Raw genomic sequence first — 19,607 nt, 5'->3', positions numbered from 1 at the left:
GTGTGTATATATATATATATATATATATATATATATATATATATATATATATATATGTGTGTGTGTGTGTATATATATATATAAATGTGACATGGTCTGACAGAAGCATGGGGACAACTGTAAAATTATTTTACAAATAATAAATAAAATTACTTGTGGAATTTATTATTTCAATAAAGTTTTTTAAATAAGTATTTAGCACAACAAAACTCTTAAAGCTGCAGGTTTAAACTGGGCTGAGGACAATGACAGGCCTTGTACATTTTAGTGCTTTTAATGAAAAAAAAAATCTAAGAAACCAAATGAATGACATATTCCTTTACAGAACCACTCACAAAAATCAACCATCAGGCCATTTTAGACATTTGTTTGGAATGAAATACTTTTTATTCGCTGTATTTGTTTTTATTTCAGGGAGAGATCATGTATGTTTCTGGTAGAATGTGCCGTGTATGTATGCATGCATGCATGCATGTTTCTATCCATCCATCCATCCATCCGATTGTACATACGTGTATACAAATAAAATCTGGTGTCTGAATAATATATACATATAAATATATAACTAGTTATTATAAGATACTATAGTGTATTGATGTAAATGTGGAGCACAGTAAACTGACATAATACACCCAAAACCTCCACATCCAGTGGATTAAAGCTATCAGGGACTGGGGAATCTGCTACATCGCCTGTGCTTTAGCCAATCAGTCTGAGTCTGAAAATACTGAAAGTTTACAGCAGACACTACAGGCTGACATTAAGAGCCAACTACAGACAATTGTGTAAATAGTTTTAATTATAGTGTACATTTCTATCAGTTATTCTACAACATCAAGATTAATTTATTCTAACACAGCTTAACTTTTGACCATATTTTATCACCATTTTCTGAATTTTACAGAAATGTTGAGTAGTGACTCAATGCTCAATAAGAGAATCAAAAGGTTTTAAATAAAAGGAACACAGCAGAGAAACTAAGAGATGTGTTCCCATGCAGCAAACTTAAACAGAACAGTGATGTGCTCAAATTATTCTTCTTTTCTTGGACTGGATTGTCTTATAAACAAAAGTCGTTTACGTTAATCCAGGGTCTGGAGGGAATAAATGGATTGTTTTGAAGGTAAGCCTGCCTGCCCACTTTTCCTGGAGATTTTTTCAGAACAAAGGGTTGTCCAGGGTTGCCTTCACTGCAGCAGCCTGCTCATCAGCTGTCCTAGGCCTCACTGCAGCCTTCTGTCCTGAAAAACAAAAGGTCAAAAATTGTGTAAATTAGGGGAGCACACACACACACACATATTATATTGTGATATATGTTGTGTGCAATATCACATTAGTTGTTTTAACTATATGCCAAATCATAATATAGAGCCTGTTGATCATTTAGTTCATCAATTCACTACGTGCTGCACTAATGTGAGGTGTGCATGTTAAAATGATCAAAGAAACGGTGAGGAAACAGCTTGAAAATCTCACACTCAGACACCAGCGCTCATCAAACCCTTCATTAATACCACACAATAACCTGATTAAACCCTCAATCGTCAAAATAAACTAGCCAATCACCAAAATGCAAGAACTACTGTGATGTTATTGCATTTAGAGTAAGTGATGAACAGTAAAGGAACTGCTGTAAATAACTGACGACAGCATTGAGGCTGAAGGACTAAAGTCACCATCTTGGATGGACTGAAGGTGAGTAAATTAACAACAAATGACATTTTTGGGTGAATTAATCCCCTTAAGACTTTCTCTTAAATACTAGTTTCACCAACTAACAGTTAGACAAGCAGTAATCAGACTTGATTTTCAGATTCAAGTTTAATCTAAGCCTAATCTACATTTTGGTGACTGAATTTAAATTTATGAGCAGTCAATCCTTAGGGAACAAATGAAAAGGCTCAGTTCTTAAGATCAATGAGTGTGTTTGTTTTGCAGGAGAGCAACTGAGTGATCCTTCTGCGTTACCTGTCATCATTTGAATGATCTCCTGATTCTGGCCAGTGATGACAGAACTTGAGGTACGGGGACATGTGTCTTCATTATCAGAGTCTTCTGAAATCACAACAGCACAAGACACTGTTTATTTATTATCTGTCAACACGCAGATTCTACAGCTAGGGCTGGGTGGTAAAATCGGTATCGATATTTATTGACTGAACATCGTTGTCAATATCAATAAAAAAGATTTGGTGTGTAGTTTCGGTATGAATCGCTACAGTTTTATTAAAATGTGTCTGCTGAGCGCGCGCCTTGGAAGCAGTGCCAATAAGCTTAGGGTCTCAGTTTGTCATTTCCAATGGTCGCACATGTTATGCAAGCGCCGCACACGTAACGCTAGTTAAAAACATCTAAACTTTTCCGAATGCCGTGAGCGCACCGTAACCAATCTACTTCAAACTTTGTATGGAATACACACATTTCAGTAATAACGGCAGACTAATGACCTCAGACAAACACAGCGCATCCCAACACTGCAGAGCCTTATACTTTTCTCCATAAACTTGCACTGGAGCTGCAGCAATGGTCTCTGTTTGTCATCCTCTGACAAAACGCTTGATGGTCACCTAGTTACGAGAAACGCCAGGGGAGCGCGAGCCCATTGTAAATGGTCAAGGAAACCGAAACCACGTGCTTGCGCTTATTACTTCAGGTCAGAATAACAACACATGTGAAAATGAGTGCGGCGGCTGGCAGCAGTGAGGAGATTGTAAATTAAATGGATGCAGAGCCAGAGTGGCTTTTTGGTTTCTTTTCTTGTGCATCCCAGCCTCTAGCTCCACATCTGAAAGAGTTTCAGCATAGGGGTATTGTAATCATTTAACTTCACTATCTGTAATGTTGCAGTGTGTGTTTAAATAATGATGGTTAGTTCCTTTACTAAAGCTCAGATTTGATGATCATAATTTGTGTTGTTGACAGAGTTTGAGGTTTACGGTATCATTATTATTCACACCTTACAGATGTTGATCTACCTTAAAGTTTGCTTTGATTGTTCAGCGTTTACACTTCACCATTGCACTTAACATTTATATATAATTATATATAATATATATATATATATATATATATATATATATATATATATATATATATATATATAAATATAATATAATATTTATCAAGTTTAAGTGTCTCTTCAACACGTATGTTTATGAGATCTTTTGTTTTAATGTTTGCATAGTTCGCATAGTTAAATGCTATTAAAACTATCTGCCTTAGTAATGTTAGTAAATTAAAATAAAGTGGTTACATAAAAAAATCCTAATATTCCTAAATGTATTAAAAAATATTCAATAATTATCGGTATCGAATGATATGAAACATGATATTGTGATACATTTTGTTTTGAATATCGCCCAGCCCTATCTACAACACACTGAAGTAAACTAGCAGATACTGACCAGTTTGAGCGAGGTGACGCTTGTGGCAGACAGAGGTACGGGGACATGTGTCTTCATTATCAGAGTCTTCTGGAATTACAACAGCACAAAACAGTGTTCATTTATTATCTTTCAACAGGAAGATTCAACAACACACTGAAATAAATTACCACATACTGACCAGTTTAAGTGAGGTGACGCTGGTGGCTGACAGAGGTACATGGACAATGGACATGTCTCTTCATTTTAGAGTCTTCTGGAAAAAGCAACAGGCAACTCAATGTTGGAAGGCAGAATTGGTTTGTTATCATAACAAAAACTCTCCAGGCAAAAGCGATGCTGCTTATAAATCAACCCACATTTAAAAAGTGGGTAATTATTACTGTATTTAAGTGCTAGTACCTAGTCCAGGGATCTGTTATTTGAATACAGCTAAAAACATCTACAGTAAGATGATTTGACAGATTTCACATTGTGGTCATTTTTCTCTGGTTGTGGGTCTTCAAACGCATTTGCAGATTTGATCTGAATAAAGTTTCTAAAAATATTACTGTGCATTCTTGTGTTCATTGGATTTGCCAGATATATTGACTAGAGAGGTGCACAACAACTTTAAATGGAAAATTTATAATGATCCTAATGACGATGGGATGTGAATAATGGAATTATGAATAAACGAGAAATAAATGACGGTTTCCTGCACTACTACACCATTACAAACTGATGATAATATCTGATGATGACTGGCATGTGTGTGTAGGGGCGTGACAACCACAAAGCTGATGATGACTGGCTAAAAACACATATGATGCTTTTAAAAAGGTAGACGGAGCCTCTATATTAAAGAAATAAAACTAGTTTAGTATTGTTTATGCTAAATGTTAAATAACCAGTAGTAGTAGTGAGAAAAGTCAATCATGTCAGTGTATTTTGACTAAGTACTTTACAAATCACATTTCCATATGATCAGCTTGCCGTGAATAGAGCCAGAAGTTCAGGCATACGGCGTCAGCGAGAGCGAGAGTGTACTCTGCAGTGATTACAGTACTCACAAAAGCAATTTATTTATATTATACCAAGATTAAAACATGAACGCGTCTCCTGAGGAGCAGTCACTGCACTTGCAGTGGATTATAATAATAAGGTGTACGTCTCCAGTTGGAGCTGTCACTGCACTTGCAGTGGATTATAATAATAAGGTGTACAACTCCAGTTGAACCGGTCACTGCACTTGCAGTGGATTATAATAAGGTGTACGACTCCAGTTGAACCGGTCACTGCACTTGCAGTGGATTATAATAATAAGGTGTACGACTCCAGTTGGACCGGTCACTGCACTTGCAGTGGATTATAATAATAAGGTGTACGACTCCAGTTGGACCGGTCACTGCACTTGCAGTGGATTATAATAATAAGGTGTACGACTCCAGTTGGACCGGTCACTGCACTTGCAGTGGATTATAATAATAAGGTGTACGACTCCAGTTGGACCGGTCACTGCACTTGCAGTGGATTATAATAATAAGGTGTACGACTCCAGTTGGACCGGTCACTGCACTTGCAGTGGATTATAATAATAAGGTGTACGACTCCAGTTGAACCGGTCACTGCACTTGCAGTTGATTATAATAAGGTGCACGTCTCCAGTTGGAGCTGTCACTGTGCTTGCAGTGGATTATAATAATAAGGTGTACGTCTCCAGTTGGAGCTGTCACTGCGCTTGCAGTGGATTATAATAAGGTGTACGACTCCAGTGGGAGCGGTCACTGCACTTGCAGTGGTGCATAATAATAAGGTGTGCTTCTCCTGTATGAGTGGTCACTGCCCTAGCAGCAGTATGTATTAAGGTGTGCGTCTCCCATAGGAGCGGTCACTGCACTAGCAGCAGTGTGTAATAAGGGTGTGCGTCCCCAGTGAGAGTGGTCACTGCACTAGCAGTGGTGCATAAAAAGGTGTCTGTCTGCAGTGGGAGCGGTCACTGCAGTAGCGTTTGTGCATAATAATAATGTGAGCATCTCCCGTGGGAGCTGTCACTGCGCATGCAGTGGTGCATAATAATGTGTGTGACTCCTGTAGGAGCGGTCACTGCGCTTATGGAGATGCATGACAATAAGGTATGCGACACCTATAGGAGCGATCACTGCGCTTGCGGTGGTGCATGGTTGCGGTGGTGCATCCAGTGGGAGCAGTCACTGTGCTTAAATTTCAGTCAGTCAATTTCAGCAGTCACTGTGTACGTAAATTTACTGCTAGCAGCGGCAACCTTATGATATAACTACTTGGTGGGATTAAAGACCAAGGATTAGAAAAGGCTTAGGGTTTAAAATAGTAAAAGGGGGCAATGATGGGGCATTTCCACTGACTTTTACAATTAATTTCTATGAAAAACTTAAATGATAGAATTAAAAGGAACTTAAGGTAGTGCAAGGAGCGTTGAGGAGTAGCCAAAGGTTTTGAAAGGAGTTCCTTCATTTAGATCGAGTGAAATTGCAAGTTAAATTGCTGTGAAAACAGATGGGGTAAGCTAGAGGTGTGATTCTGGATGATTTCTGAGCTGAAATTTCTTATCAGCTTGGTGTTATTATTACTATATATTTACTTATTAAATTTAAGCAATTTATTTTATATATATATAAAATTTGTTTATAAAACATCACTTATTGACAGGCACTGGGGCTGTGTACTCACAGAGGATCAAAATGAGGCCTTCATATTTATTGCTTATGTCATTTTCTTGGGGGAAAATCTTTTGATCATACTTTAGAAACATTTAACTTACCTCTGTAGAGATGTCACTAACAAAATAAGAAGCATTGCTTATTTCCTCTTCCTCATCTCTCTTCTGTCCATCTTGCTCCCCCTCATCACTCTTGGTTTTTCTTTTTTGTCATCTGTAATTAAACATTTTTACATCAACTCAAAGATGAAAGAAAACTAATAATCTAGCTATTAATTTATTAATCTAACACAGAGAACATTTAACAGGAGATATGCAAACATGTCTCTTAGATATCATGCTGAAAACAAAAACAGCTAGATTAGAGGTGAAGTGAACACATTTCTCACAGTTCTGTTTGCCTCTTTATAATTTAACAATGCATCTGAGCTGATAAATATTCACAACTTACAATGCATTATAATACTTGCCTAATTGTGGTCAAAGCCTTTAAGAGTATGATGCATTATACCAGCAGAGAAATGTTCTGTGATGTGGTCATAATGATTTTAAGTGGATTTGTCTGATTCATGTAAAGTAAGAGAAGTTTAGTAATCTTTTAAACAGCTACAGGATATCAAGAACTGTTTAAGACAATGCCCATTAGATAAAGCCAGGGCTGTGTGGGAAAGTGTTTTAATATTTATAAATATGTAAGAATATATGATGTCTTAAATACACACAGTGACTGTGAGCTGATGAAGGCCAGCTCAGCTTACAGGTGTAGAGTCTGCTGTGTGTGTGATCAGCAGCAGCGCCCCTCCCCCATCCCCCAGCAGAGCAGAGCAGAGCAGAGCAGAGCAGTGGGGGAGGGGTGGCGCCTGCTCTCCAACACTTGTTAACTCGTTAACTCTTATAGCAGTCAATGTAGTCAAACTTAAACACCTGTTGAAGACATCTGCCTTAAAATAAAATCAAGGACAGTGTGGGAAAGTGTAAAGTATGATGCAGCTCAGTACTGTGCAGACCTAAAGCAAACAGTCTTAATCTGCTTTACAAAGTGATGACAACAAACATGTGTCCTAATTATTATAACTGCTCATAGATTCAGTGCATTGGATAGCTAAAATGACTAAATGCAGATTTTCCTCAGCTCATTCAGATGTAGATTTTGAAATATTTCATTGATATTTTACAGTGGTTGATGAATTGTTGTTCATGTGAAAATATGATGTCTAACATGAGAATGTGATTAGTTAAATCCTCCTGATAGCAGTTTAGTGACTGTCTGATGATGCTGCAATAATGTCTGCAAAGTTAAAAACATGCTTTGATCAAAAATGAGAAGTTGGGAGGTTTTATCATAGTTTAGGACATATAAAAATGTAGATCAATTTATTTTAACATTGTGTCCTATTTTTTCCCCACTTCTTGATAATCAGTGGCTTAATATTTATAAATATGTATGAATATATGATGTTTTAAATACACACAGTGACTGTGAGCTGATGAAGGCCAGCTCAGCTTACAGGTGTAGAGTCTGCTGTGTGTGTGTGTGATCAGCAGCAGCGCCCCTCCCCCATCCCCCAGCAGAGCAGAGCAGAGCAGAGCAGAGCAGTGGGGGAGGGGTGGCGCCTGCTCTCCAACACTTGTTAACTCGTCAACTCTTATAGCAGTCAATGTAGTCACACTTAAACACCTGTTGAAGACATCTGCCTTAAAATAAAATCAAGAACAGTGTGAAAAAGCAGAGTATGATGCAGCTCAGTACTGTGCAGATGTAAAGTATACAGTTTTACTCTGCTGTTTAATCTAGCTTACTCTTGAAAGCTATGAGAACAAATATGTAGTTAAAAGTATGAAGTATTATAATGTTTTATAACTTATGTTATAATTATTATATACAACATTATTTTAAGGTTGTTTCTAAGTCATGATGCATTCAGGATGCTGCTTTAGGAATAAATACTTTTTTTAATTTAAAAAAGTTATAAAACTGAGTCAAATATAATCAGAAACTGAAGTGTAAATGTTATTAGTGATTATGATCGTGCATTGAGTGTCAATCAGCTGTTTGCTGTTAATGAGAGTTCATTAATTGATGGATGAGGAGTAGAGAGAGAGCAGCTCCCCTCCCCCACTGCTGCGCTGCTCTCTCTCTCTCTCTCTCTCTCTCTCTCTCTCTCTCTCTCTCTCTCTCTCAGCCGTCATTAGCGATCTCTCCGTCAGGTACAATCAGACTTCAACAGCTCACTAACAAACTTAACTCAGCTGAATATCTTTCTATGTTATATCTTAATCAGCTGAGGTGAATGAAGGTGTTCACTGAGGAACAGCTGACTGTGGCAGCACTCAGATACAAATTCATAAGTCAACACTTAATTAGTTACTTAATTGCTCGACAGCATGAGCTAATAATTAATGAATTAGTATTAAAATCATGACTTACTCTGTCGTGTTGTCCTTGTCATGTACCTGGCCTTGCAGGTGCTGTGGTGTTGATGCAGCCTCTGTCTTCCGCTATACCGATCCCTTTAATCCGGCCCACGTGAGCGCATTGTCATTTACATATATGGTCTTAATGTCAAAACATCTAAAAAGAGCATATTCCATTGGTCTATCATTCAGCCTATCAATCCGACCGAACAATGAGCGAACCGTCCAATCAGAAACTGTGAAGAGTCATCCTCTTGCAGCCAATCAAAAAAAGCTGCCGTAAACCCGTCTGCCTTTAGGGGGAGCTCAGGAGAATTAAGCAAACACACCTAGTGTCATGATTTGCTATAAAAATAAGGACATTTGGGAAACTCCCACAGCATGATGCCCAGCCCCCCTGGAGCCATTATTGAGCAAAATAAAGTGAGGACCTCAATTTTGTCCTCACTTTATCGAAATGTCCTCACTTAAAAGGTGTTTTGTCATGAATTGGTCCTCACAAGTATAGCATTACAAACACACACACACACACACACACACACACACACACACACACACACACACACACACACACACACACACAGACATATGTGCTCATATTATGCTTATGTGATATTATTACACCCTAACCAACCCAGGTGACATCAATGACAGATATAGTAAGAGAGAAAGAAAGAGAGAGACATGCCAGTGTATGTCAGAATGTGTCGCACTGTGTTGTGTTTATGTAAATCCAACAGGTTTATGATGCGAGTAGTGTTATCACAATACTGGAGTTCAGCAACAATAGAGTTTGAAGTTTTAAAGGGCTGGTCCAGAATGTCATTTTAAGGCTTGGTTGTGTTTATAAGATGCAAAGTAATGTGTGCTCATGTTTCACTTAAAGGAAATCGCGTTATTTTTTAAATAAATCTCACTTTGATTATATACAGCTACTCAGCTAACATGAAAACGCCTGTCAAATTTCCTAGTTCCTCTGAAAGGCCCGCCCTTGCAGTGACTCTGATTGGTCATCGTCATAATGTGCTGCGATTCACGGATCGGCTCCACGTCACGCCCGTAAAAGCACACGCTTTTCTGCTGTGTAAACAATCAGTCAACCTCCTGCCTGCTCACTAAAATAAAATCTGACAAGTCTCTGTAACGAGTGAAAATGGAGTGCGGCTCCTTTAAGAGCGTTTGCCATTGTGTGTGTGTCTATGTGTGTGTGTGTGCTTGAACTTTCTGTAACAAGCGCATGTGCACAGGAGTTTTTTTTTTCTTTTTTTCTGATGCTCGGATTAAGATGTGTGAAGCGACCTGTGTGAGCCTTGTTTTATTTTTCTGCTGCAACTACAAGTTAGTAGGGGTGTCACGATTTCGATCGAAATTTATGCTCAATTTCGATTATCGAATCAAAAAATAGAATCGTCGATGCTGCCACGCCCCCATGTCACGTGCTTGTTAAACTGCAGAAGCAGGAGACCCGTCGACAGAACTTAAACCCTCTCCTCTTTCAATGAAGTCGCCGGTGTGTAAGCATTTTGGATTTCCAGTGAGTTATGTTGACAACGTTCGTGTTGTCGACAAAAAAAACACAGTTTGCAAGCTCTGCTATGTACGTATTACGTACGGTTCGTCCGATAGACAACACCGGCATCGCGATCCTCCGCCCGCCCCCCGTTGCAAATTCGCTCGCGAAAAGTACACACTCAGGCCCTGTTTACACTGTCTTTGTTTTTAAATGGCATTTTAGAACGACAATGATTTGACATCCACAGTGGCGTGTAGCATTTCTGAGCAGCCCTCCTTCCTCTCTACCTCTGAAAATGCACATCACGTGACCACACACACACAGACGCACTCACAGCCATGAGCTCGAGACAGCAGGTCCAGGCAGTCAGAGGACTGCTTCAATCTTTCACTCACTTGTACTTAGTCACTTTAGCGAACACCTCAGATACTGTTGGCTGGTTCCTGTTGGTTGTGCGTCTTTTTTACCGACGCCATTATAACGACACAGATCACTGCCTATTCACGAGTCCCGCAGAAAAAGTGATTGACAGGTGGTAATTATGTGTGTATCTTGCCTTTATTCATTTACTGTATGATTTGTTTATGGGTAAAACCCTGCAGGTCAGGTAGTTTAAACGGTAGACTACAAATAACTAATTGGTCATAAAATAATTAATTATTCATAATTGAAAATCGAATCGTGCCTTTATAATCGAAAATGTAATCGAATCGAGGATTTGGAGGATCGTGACACCCTTACAAGTTACGTGAGCTAACCTGTATTTTTTTTTTAACTCTATGCGTTACACGACGCTTTTCACATATATCCGGAATATGCAGGTGTAAGTAATATGAATCATCCACATATCTTTTGCGACTTCATTATCTGAGATGTGAAACGCATGGAAAAGCTGCCTGAAGACAATCAATGCAGTCGCGCACACACACATAAGAGACACGAACGTGAGAGCTGCGATTCATTAGTTGACCGCTCGTGTGTCAGCTTATAGACAAACCAGCTGATTGACAAATGCTACTTAGTAAACTGGGGTGAGTATAGGGAACACAAATTGCAAATCAGACACTGCCTTCAAGCCAAGCCAATAACTACACACACACACACGTGAACATATTTAAGATTGCATTGTCACATTGTGTGAATGCAACACGTTTATGATGAGTGATATTCTATACAACACAACACACTGACAGCACAACACACAGACACTATCATTCTGTCATCTCATATAACCTACATAATATTGTGATAAACAACACATAAATAACTACACACACTGTATCGTGTGTTTATGCAATGCTATAAAATACAACACACTAATGTGTGTCTATGGTTATCTCAAATAACCATGTATAGTACTCTAATAAACAAATAACTACACACACACACACACTGAAAGAGATAGAAACACGCACACATATTTAAGATAGTGTTGCTGCGTTGTGTGTGTCAATGCAACACGTTTATGACGAGTGCAATGCTATACAACACACTGATATCACAACATAGTCATTAATGTGTGTGTGTTTGGTGTGCGTTTCATCTGTAATCTCATATAACCTATATAGTATTCTGATAAGTATATATAAATAACTACACACACATACAGAGAGAGACATGCGCACATATTTAAGATTGTGCTGTCGCGTTGTGTGAGTGTGTGTGTAAATGCAACACGTTAACAACGCGTGCAATGCTATAACACACAACCATTAATAATGTTGTAACAATATTATAGCCTCTAATGATATAATAATATAATCTCTTCTAACACACAGACACACACACACACCCTGAGCATCACCGACACTGACAACATACATGACGCAGGCAGGCACGCGCGCGCGCTCACGCTAATAATCGGTTAATGGCGGTGAATGACGGCGGTACCTCTGCCGCTGAGCTCCTGCAGCGGGATCGTGTCTCCTCCGCCACCGTCGTAGGGAAGATACGGGTCTGCGGATTCCTCCTCCATACCGGGGAAACGAATCCGCGGATCACTGACGCGCTGGAGCGGCGGCCATGACCAACAGCGCTGAGCTTGAGAACACGAGCGTGATTGCGTCACTTCGCCACGTCAATGCGGCAGCAAGTGACGTCAGCGCGTCCGAGCCGCGTTCTGTTTGCTAGGCTCTTAGTTTTATCTTTTACATTCAGTCAGTCTCTGATTTATCAGGGGTCGCCACAGCGGAATGAACTTACAAAAGTCATACATGTGTGAAAATAATAAGTGACTCGCAGTTATTTTAGCTTGAAGTACAAATCCAAACTAACTATGTTGATTTTGTGAGCTCACATTGCTAGTTTTATGGTTAACAAATAATCTGTGCGAGTGGTCATCGCATTGCAATCTAAAAATGTCATTATAATGGAGGTCAATGGGGCAAAAACAGCCCCCAACATAACGAAAAGGTCGTCACTTTGGTCAGGGACTGTAAATACAAAAAATCAAGCAGTACTTCACGCAATTAAAAATGTACTTTTCATTTCAGTTTATTATTATTTGTTTTATTTTTTAAGTAACATATTTTAAGTTCAAAGCATAGATCAGCCACTAAATGAAATCGAACACAACAAAACTCACAGTATGAACTTCTCTGACCCGAAACCACAACATCCACTGAGGTTTAAAACACAGGCCACATCTGACACACATGCACACACACGCACACTCTAGTTTCTGCGAGTGTTTTCTCTCCTGTCTGACTGGTTTTGTCACTTTCCTTCCCCTTAATTTCACCTCAATAACCACTAACCTGTATTTATCTCTCAGGTATGCTGGAAACGTTGACCTAAAATATAAGCCTGCCTTGAATAATAACAACACATTGATTTTAATTAGTGAACAATTATTTTACTTTAAAATGATTTATTTTTCCCTCATAGTTCATCTTTTATCTGTGTCTTGTAACTAATATTTATGGTTATTTGTTGAATATTATTGAATAACTGAAATTAAAGCACACATTGTATGAAATAAAAACGTTTACATTTCAGTTTTAAGTGTATAACTTATTTATTGCAAATAAAACAAATGAATATAAGCACACCCAAATACTTTACGGCCCAGTTTCACAAACAAGGCTTAGATTAAGCCAGGACTAAGGCTTAGTTAAATTAAGCTACTTAAGCCACATTTATAATAATGGACTTAGACAAATATTTTACTGGTGTGCACCTGGAGACAAAAAAGACGTATTTTAAGACATCTCACTGCAAGTTATTTTAAGTTGAGACAGCTCAAACATGCAATTTAATCCTGACCAGCCTTACTCCTTGTTTGTGAAGCCGGGGATAAATGACTGATTTTAAATAACCTTGCGACAATTCAGAAAATAACTTGCACCTTATGTGAATTAATATTATATTTAAAAACGCAACGTGAAAATAAAACGATTCATACCAACATAGATCTTTGGAACAAATATAGATGGGTGCATTTCCTTTACAAAAAGGTCACTATACACTCACTGGCCACTTTATTAGGTACAGCTCTCCAACTGCTTGTTACTGCTAATTTCTGATCAGCCAATCACATGGAAGCAGCTCAATGCATTTAGGCATGTAGACATGGTCTAGACCAGTGTTTCTCAACTGGTGGGTCGCGGGAACATTTTCAGTGGGTCGTGGAGAGTGAGATCAAAAAAATAACTGCTGATTATTATAAAATGGTTATGATTATTTTAAGAATTTTACTTCAGTTTGCTGGTTTCTGTTCAGTTCAATCACAGCAGTGTTAATGTTTTATTAACAGTTTAGTTTAGTTCATGGTAACTTAACTTTTCCTAACACTAACCACTGTTTACAGTATTTGACATTTTTACTCTGTAATATTTCTATAATTTGATACATTTTGTTAAATGACAGCAGTACAATATTGTTTATTTGTAAGTCTTGGTGATTTTCTTATAATTGATCTGTCACTAGTTGTGTATGTTAACAATTAAATACAAATGAATCATAATTCCTAAAATTATATATTAATTCCTAAAAATTTGGGTCGCGGCTTAATGACCATGTGAAAATGTGGGTCCCATGGCCAAACCAGTTGAGAACCCCTGGTCTAGACGATCTGCTGCAGTTTAAACCCAGCATCAGAATGGGGAAGGAAGCGGATTTAAGTGACATTGAATGTGGCATGGTTGTTAGTTTCACACAGGCTGGTCTGAGTATTTCAGAAACTGCTGATCTACTGGGATTTTCATGCACGACCATGTCTAGGGTTTACAGAGAATGGGCTGAAAAAGAGGAAATATCCAGTGAGCGGCAGTTCTGTGGGCGCAAATGCCTGTGTCTCATTTCGGAGGCTGTTACTGTGCACCAAAGGTCGCATTTCTGTCTCAAACGCATGAGTTCAGAGCCTTCCTGACTGAATGAAGGAAATATGTGGTTTTCCATCAAAGCAACCTGGGGTGCTGAAATATAACTGGCTAAACTGGCATTGGGCGGGTTAAATGGCCAAAACAAAGACGTAGCACGTAACGCTCATTTTCAAAGCAGAATATCTGACTTGAGCATTGTTTTTCAGATAAACAAGAATGTTCACTCAGCATGTTTCTTAAATGTCTTCAAACACATTATGACGTCTATATGCTTTTAAAACCACCTACTTGATATGTGTAAATTAGGTCTATTAAAGAGTCGTCTCCAAAAATATCTGCGTAAACATAAAACCACTGAAACTAGAATCGATACACCAGTGGTTCTCAATTTAGGTTTGGTTTAGCCAGCTTTGATCATTAAGCTGTGAATACTTTAAGCCAATTAAGATGTATTAATGAACACTAACTAATACTGATGAATAAGCTGTCCCAAAAGATTTGTTACATTAAATTTGTTTCAATAAATTATGTAGATGGCGATGCGGTGGCGCAGTAGGTAGTGCTGTCGCCTCACAGCAAGAGGGTCGCTAGTTCGAGCCTCAACTGAGTCAGTTGGCGTTTCTGTGTGGAGTTTGCATGTTCTCCCTGCGTTTGCGTGGGTTTCCTCCGGGTGCTCCGGTTTCCCCCACAGTCCAAAGACATGAGGTACAGGTGAATTGGGTATGCTAAATTGTCCGTAGTGTATGAGTGTGTGTGTGAATGTGTGTGGATGTTTCCCAGAGATGGGTTGCGGCTGGAAGGGCATCCGCTGCGTAAAAACTTGCTGGATAAGTTGGAGGTTCATTCCGCTGTGGCGACCCCGGATTAATAAGGGGGCTAAGCCGTCAATAAAACAACGTTTTCTGCGTTCTTGGAATTGAGAAACAGCCATCGACTCCACTGACATTGAGAATTTTTTTTTTTTTGTTGTTGTTTTTTTTTTTGCGAAGTACTGAAAGAACGAAAGACAGGATATTTCTAACTGCTTTAAAAGGATGAAATTGTACCCATTTTTCCATATTAACATATTATGGTGGGTCTTGAGATTTAATTATTTGCCTCAGTGGGTCCCGGAATGAAAAAGTTTGGGAACCCCTGGTGTAGGGGAATGACAATAAATCTTGCCTTGACTTTGTTTTTTCTTTTAAATTTCCATTTAACTCGCATTTTTTATAAGAACACTGTGACTTCCTCTAAATGGTGCTGGCCAACAGGCATGTCAGCTTTCAGAGAGAGTCTGACCGACCACAGGTTGATGAATGACACTGAAAGACGACACTTCCCTGTTTCACTGCCACAAAGACTCTTGTCGTGTGTGATCCGGCGAAACAAAGGTCTGCCAGACGCTGAGAGGGTCATGAATAATGAAGATATACTCACAACACAACTCAGTCTTTCACTCGTACACTTCAGCACAGAAAAAAAACATTCCTAATAACTGAACCCAAAACAACTACAGTTGAAGTCAGAATTATTAGCCCCCTTTTGATTTTTTTCTTCTTTTTTAAATATTTCCCAAATGATTTTTAACAGAGCAAGGACATTTTCACAGTGTGTCTGATAATATTTTTTCTTCTGGAAAAAGTCTTATTTGTTTTACTTTGGCTAAAATAAATACAGTTATTAATTTTTTAAAAACCATTTTTGGGACAAAATTATTAGCCCCTTTAAGCTAATTTTTTCCCCGATAGTCTACAGAACAAAAAAAATTATACAATAACCATCGTTATACAATGCCTAATTACCCTAACCTGTGTAGTTCACCTAATTAACCTAGTTAAGCCTTTAAATGTCACTTTAAGCTGTATAGAAGTGTCTTAAATAACTAGTCAAATATTATTGACTGTCATCATGGCAAAGATAAAATAAATCAGTTATTAGAGATGAGTTATTAAAACTATTATGCTTAGAAATGTGCTGAAACAATCTTCCCTCCATTAAACAGAAATTGGGGAAAAAAATAAACAGGTGGGCAAATAATTCAGGGGGACTAATAATTCTGACTTCAACTGTATGAGCACAAGAATGCACTAATAAAATGCTGAAATATTCATTACAAATCACATACATGAGCCTGGGAGAACTAGGGCTGCTCGATTACAGGAAAAATCATAGTCACGATGATTTAAAACGATTACTGTTGAAGTTAAAATTATTAGTGCTCCTTGCCTTCACTAAAAGGCAACAGAATTACACTTTAAAAAGGTCCTAGTATGACTTTTCATAAGATTTACTATATATACAGCAAGTCTTGTGTGTTTCTAGACAATGTCTGTCACTTTCAGCTTAAAAGATCCACACTTTATTTTAAGGTACAATTCTTGCTATTAATAAATAATTAACTAAGACTTTTAGTTCAAACTATTGATTTGCTGGTTATTAATAGCTATTAAGTTAGTGTTTAGTTATTGGATAGGATTAGGGAGGTAGTACAAGATCATAAACAGTTAGCATCTGAGGGTGCTTTCACACCTGTGAATCGATTCAGTTGTTCCGAAACAGAGATTACAATTGTTACATTGTTGCTCTTGGAGCGGTTCGCTTTTACACTGCAAAGTTTCTAAACGGACCAAAAGAGCTAAAACAAGTCACGTGTGAGTAAACTCTCCTTACATTGGTCAGAGTGTCAGGGTTTATTTTGCAGCGTCCCGCTAAGCTGTCAGGAGAGGTGGTGGTTTGGTGGTGATTGACAGGGTGCGCGCGTGACGTGTCTGAGGAGAGATGCGGTGGGGAGGGGTGAGAAGGGTGCGCGACGATGCCTATTTGAGGACCGGGAGGGAGACGCGAGATTACCGGGAGATCATCACTTGTTTGCGGGCATCCGGAGACTCGCGAAACTTCCCGCCCTACTCATAATTCTCTCTTCATATAGCCGTATGCCTATTACATATCCATAAAACACTGTGATATAACCGCGCTCGGATCGGATCGCTTTCTCACTGCAATCGAACCGCTCCAGGGTTCGTTTCAATCGAGCCGAGACCACCTCATTCAAGCGATCTCGGAGCGATTACTTTGGCGCGGAACAGAGTGCGATTGCCCTGTTCACATATGCCAAACGAACCGCGCTAACTGGGCAAACGAGATACGTTCCGAAACAAAAGTGTAGGTGTGAAAGCACCCTTAAAGGGTCACGAAACACCTAAACACATGTTTTGAGCTGTTGACAGTCGTATATGTGTCCCACACTGCTAAAAACACTTTAGGACACATATATCTTACTAAAAAGTGAAAATTGGTTGTTTTTGCGTTATTTCGAGAAAATTTGTACGAAATTTTTGAAGCTGCGTCACGGCCATGAGATCTTAGCGTGTATTCCAGCGTGTGGACTGGACATCTGTACCAGGGCGTCCTGTATTATGTCTCTGAGTGTGTTGCATTCATTCATGAGTATGGCTTGGTTCAAACCAATCAGCGTGCGCCATTATGTGTGCGCTGCAACTTCATTAATATGCATGCTAGCTTTCTTAGACTGTACCTGAAACAGTGTTCAGACGGCAGAGAGACGACACACGTCATGTTGCCAAAAGTTGTGGGAAAAGAATAAGAATTGTTTGGAGATACAGGTCGCCAGTGTTGCTTTCATAATGTGAAGGTTTTGTTTCATTTTCTCTCTATGAGAGCGCTGCTGGAATCGTGTGGATCAGTGATAGCAACGCGCGACAGAAAAGCGTTTGTTTGGAACATTTTTTTACTTGAGAGCATTTCTCATCAATGGTGAGATCTGGATTTGCTGCTCGTCTCCTTTAAAAACAGACGCAGCTCCAGTATGTGGTGATTGTCCTGTCTACAGATTTGGTAAGTGTGTGCGATCAGTGCCCTTTCTTTGTTCATTCAGATGGCAAAGTTATAGTTGGTATGGTCAGCTGTACTCTTTCAGTGTTTAAAGACAGACCTTAGTCAAAATTATTATTTTTTTATTATTATTATTTTTTAAAGATTTAATTTTGGCCTTTTTGCCTTTATTTGATAGGAAAGTGTTGAGACAGGAAGCGAAGTGGGAGAGTGAAGCTGCGTCCCAAATGGCACACTATACACTATGCACTCATGCACTATGTACTTATGCACTTACACACTCAACAGGAAAGTATATGTATGTAGTGTCGTCCCAAATGGCACACTAATGTTTTTTTACTAAGCGGAAATTCAAACCGTTTCCCTGATGACGTTTGACGGTCGCTAAATCAGTGAAATAAATGACTGAGGTATCAAATAAAACCTGCCCTGAGTATTGCCGCATTCACCATCGGGAGGCGCTATAATCACTCTGGTAGGAGAATTTTGCTTTCACCATCCAAAATAAATAAAGTTATCCAACATGTGCGTCCGATAGCTCCGCCCCTTCCGCTACGTAAGCAAACCTGCGGTCGTTGAGTGCGTGAAGTGTCCATCTTTACACACTTCATTTTAGCAGCTAAATGAGTGCATCATCCGGGTAATTGAAGTGCTCTTATTATTTTTAGTGTTTTCAGTGTGAACGCACTACTTACACTATTTATACTACAAAATGGCGTAGAATAGTGCATAAGTATGCAATTTGGGACGCAGCTAGAGAGAGGGGGTAGGGTAGGGAAATGTCCTCGAGCCGGGATTCGAACTTGCGACGCCCTGACGTGCTATTGCACCATATGTCGGCGCGCTAACCACGAGGCTATTGCGCCGACATCAAAATGATTTCTAAGTTACTTAGTTTACATTACGTTAATATCATTACAATATTAAAAGATCCGCTGTAAATGCTGCTCTCTGCGTGTAAACACGTGAACAGTGTAAGCAAACTTTTGCCGACCGTCGTTGAATTTTCACCGTATTTTGTGACAGGATAGTCTACACACACACGGCTTTCTGACCTACCGAGTGCATCTGAGTTACAGAGAAATTTTTCTCTTTTCTCAGAGGCTTTTTTCTCTTATACGACGTGCGGCATCAAACATTCCACCGTCGTTAAACACACTGTCTCCCCTGCCAGTGTGTTTGTTTTTCCTCGGTCAGAAGCTCGTGACCGAATGGCAACTCCCATTTTTATTTAAACCCTGCCCATTTTTATTCAAACCCTGCCCATTTTTATTCAAACCCTGCCCATTTTTATTTAAACCCTGCCCATTTTTATTCAAACCCTGCCCATTTTTATTTAAACTTGCCCATTTTTATTCAAACCCTGCCCATTTTTATTCAAACCCCGCCCTTTTTTATTCAAACCCTGCCCATTTATATTCAAACCCTGCCCTTTTTTTATTCAAACCCTGACCATCTTTATT

At 39.0% G+C, this 19,607-nt stretch overlaps 1 protein-coding gene and 2 long non-coding RNA genes across 16 annotated transcripts in view; 1 reads left to right on the top strand and 2 right to left on the bottom strand.

The window, feature by feature from the left end:
- The window catches only part of clcn3 (chloride channel 3), a 130,161-nt gene that overhangs the window by 78,063 nt on the left and 32,491 nt on the right, over nucleotides 1-19,607 (bottom strand). For 5 of the 13 annotated variants that reach the window (XR_012383071.1, XM_073908015.1, XM_068218355.2 and 2 more), the window contains exon 1: nucleotides 11,879-12,039. The exons of the other annotated variants lie outside the window; for them this stretch is intronic. Coding sequence is in view for 4 of the 5 variants with exons in the window: in XM_073908015.1 (XP_073764116.1) it covers nucleotides 11,879-11,963 (85 nt within the window). In the remaining variant the exon portion in view is untranslated. Of the gene's footprint in view, nucleotides 1-11,878; nucleotides 12,040-19,607 lie in introns of those variants that run through there. 13 annotated transcript variants of the gene reach the window in all.
- LOC141375287 (uncharacterized) lies at nucleotides 224-3,929 on the top strand. 2 transcript variants are annotated; one of them, XR_012383079.1, is made up of 3 exons: nucleotides 224-1,695; nucleotides 1,939-2,021; nucleotides 3,364-3,440. It is a non-coding gene; the product is annotated as an uncharacterized lncRNA (long non-coding RNA). The 2 variants fall into 2 exon arrangements; XR_012383080.1 differs by lacking the exon at nucleotides 3,364-3,440 and adding an exon at nucleotides 3,523-3,929 and having other exon boundaries at nucleotides 784-1,695.
- On the bottom strand, nucleotides 781-9,034 carry LOC100536361 (uncharacterized). The gene is made up of 6 exons (NR_170260.1): nucleotides 8,489-9,034; nucleotides 6,163-6,274; nucleotides 3,565-3,639; nucleotides 3,405-3,473; nucleotides 1,969-2,055; nucleotides 781-1,241 (listed from the first exon to the last, which is right to left on the bottom strand). It is a non-coding gene; the product is annotated as an uncharacterized lncRNA (long non-coding RNA).

This window comes from Danio rerio, chromosome 7, assembly GCF_049306965.1.
Source record: "Danio rerio strain Tuebingen ecotype United States chromosome 7, GRCz12tu, whole genome shotgun sequence".
Classification (NCBI taxonomy): domain Eukaryota; kingdom Metazoa; phylum Chordata; class Actinopteri; order Cypriniformes; family Danionidae; genus Danio; species Danio rerio.
The sequence above is the reverse complement of the archived record's forward strand: the minus strand, read 5'-3'. Positions and strand labels throughout refer to the sequence as shown.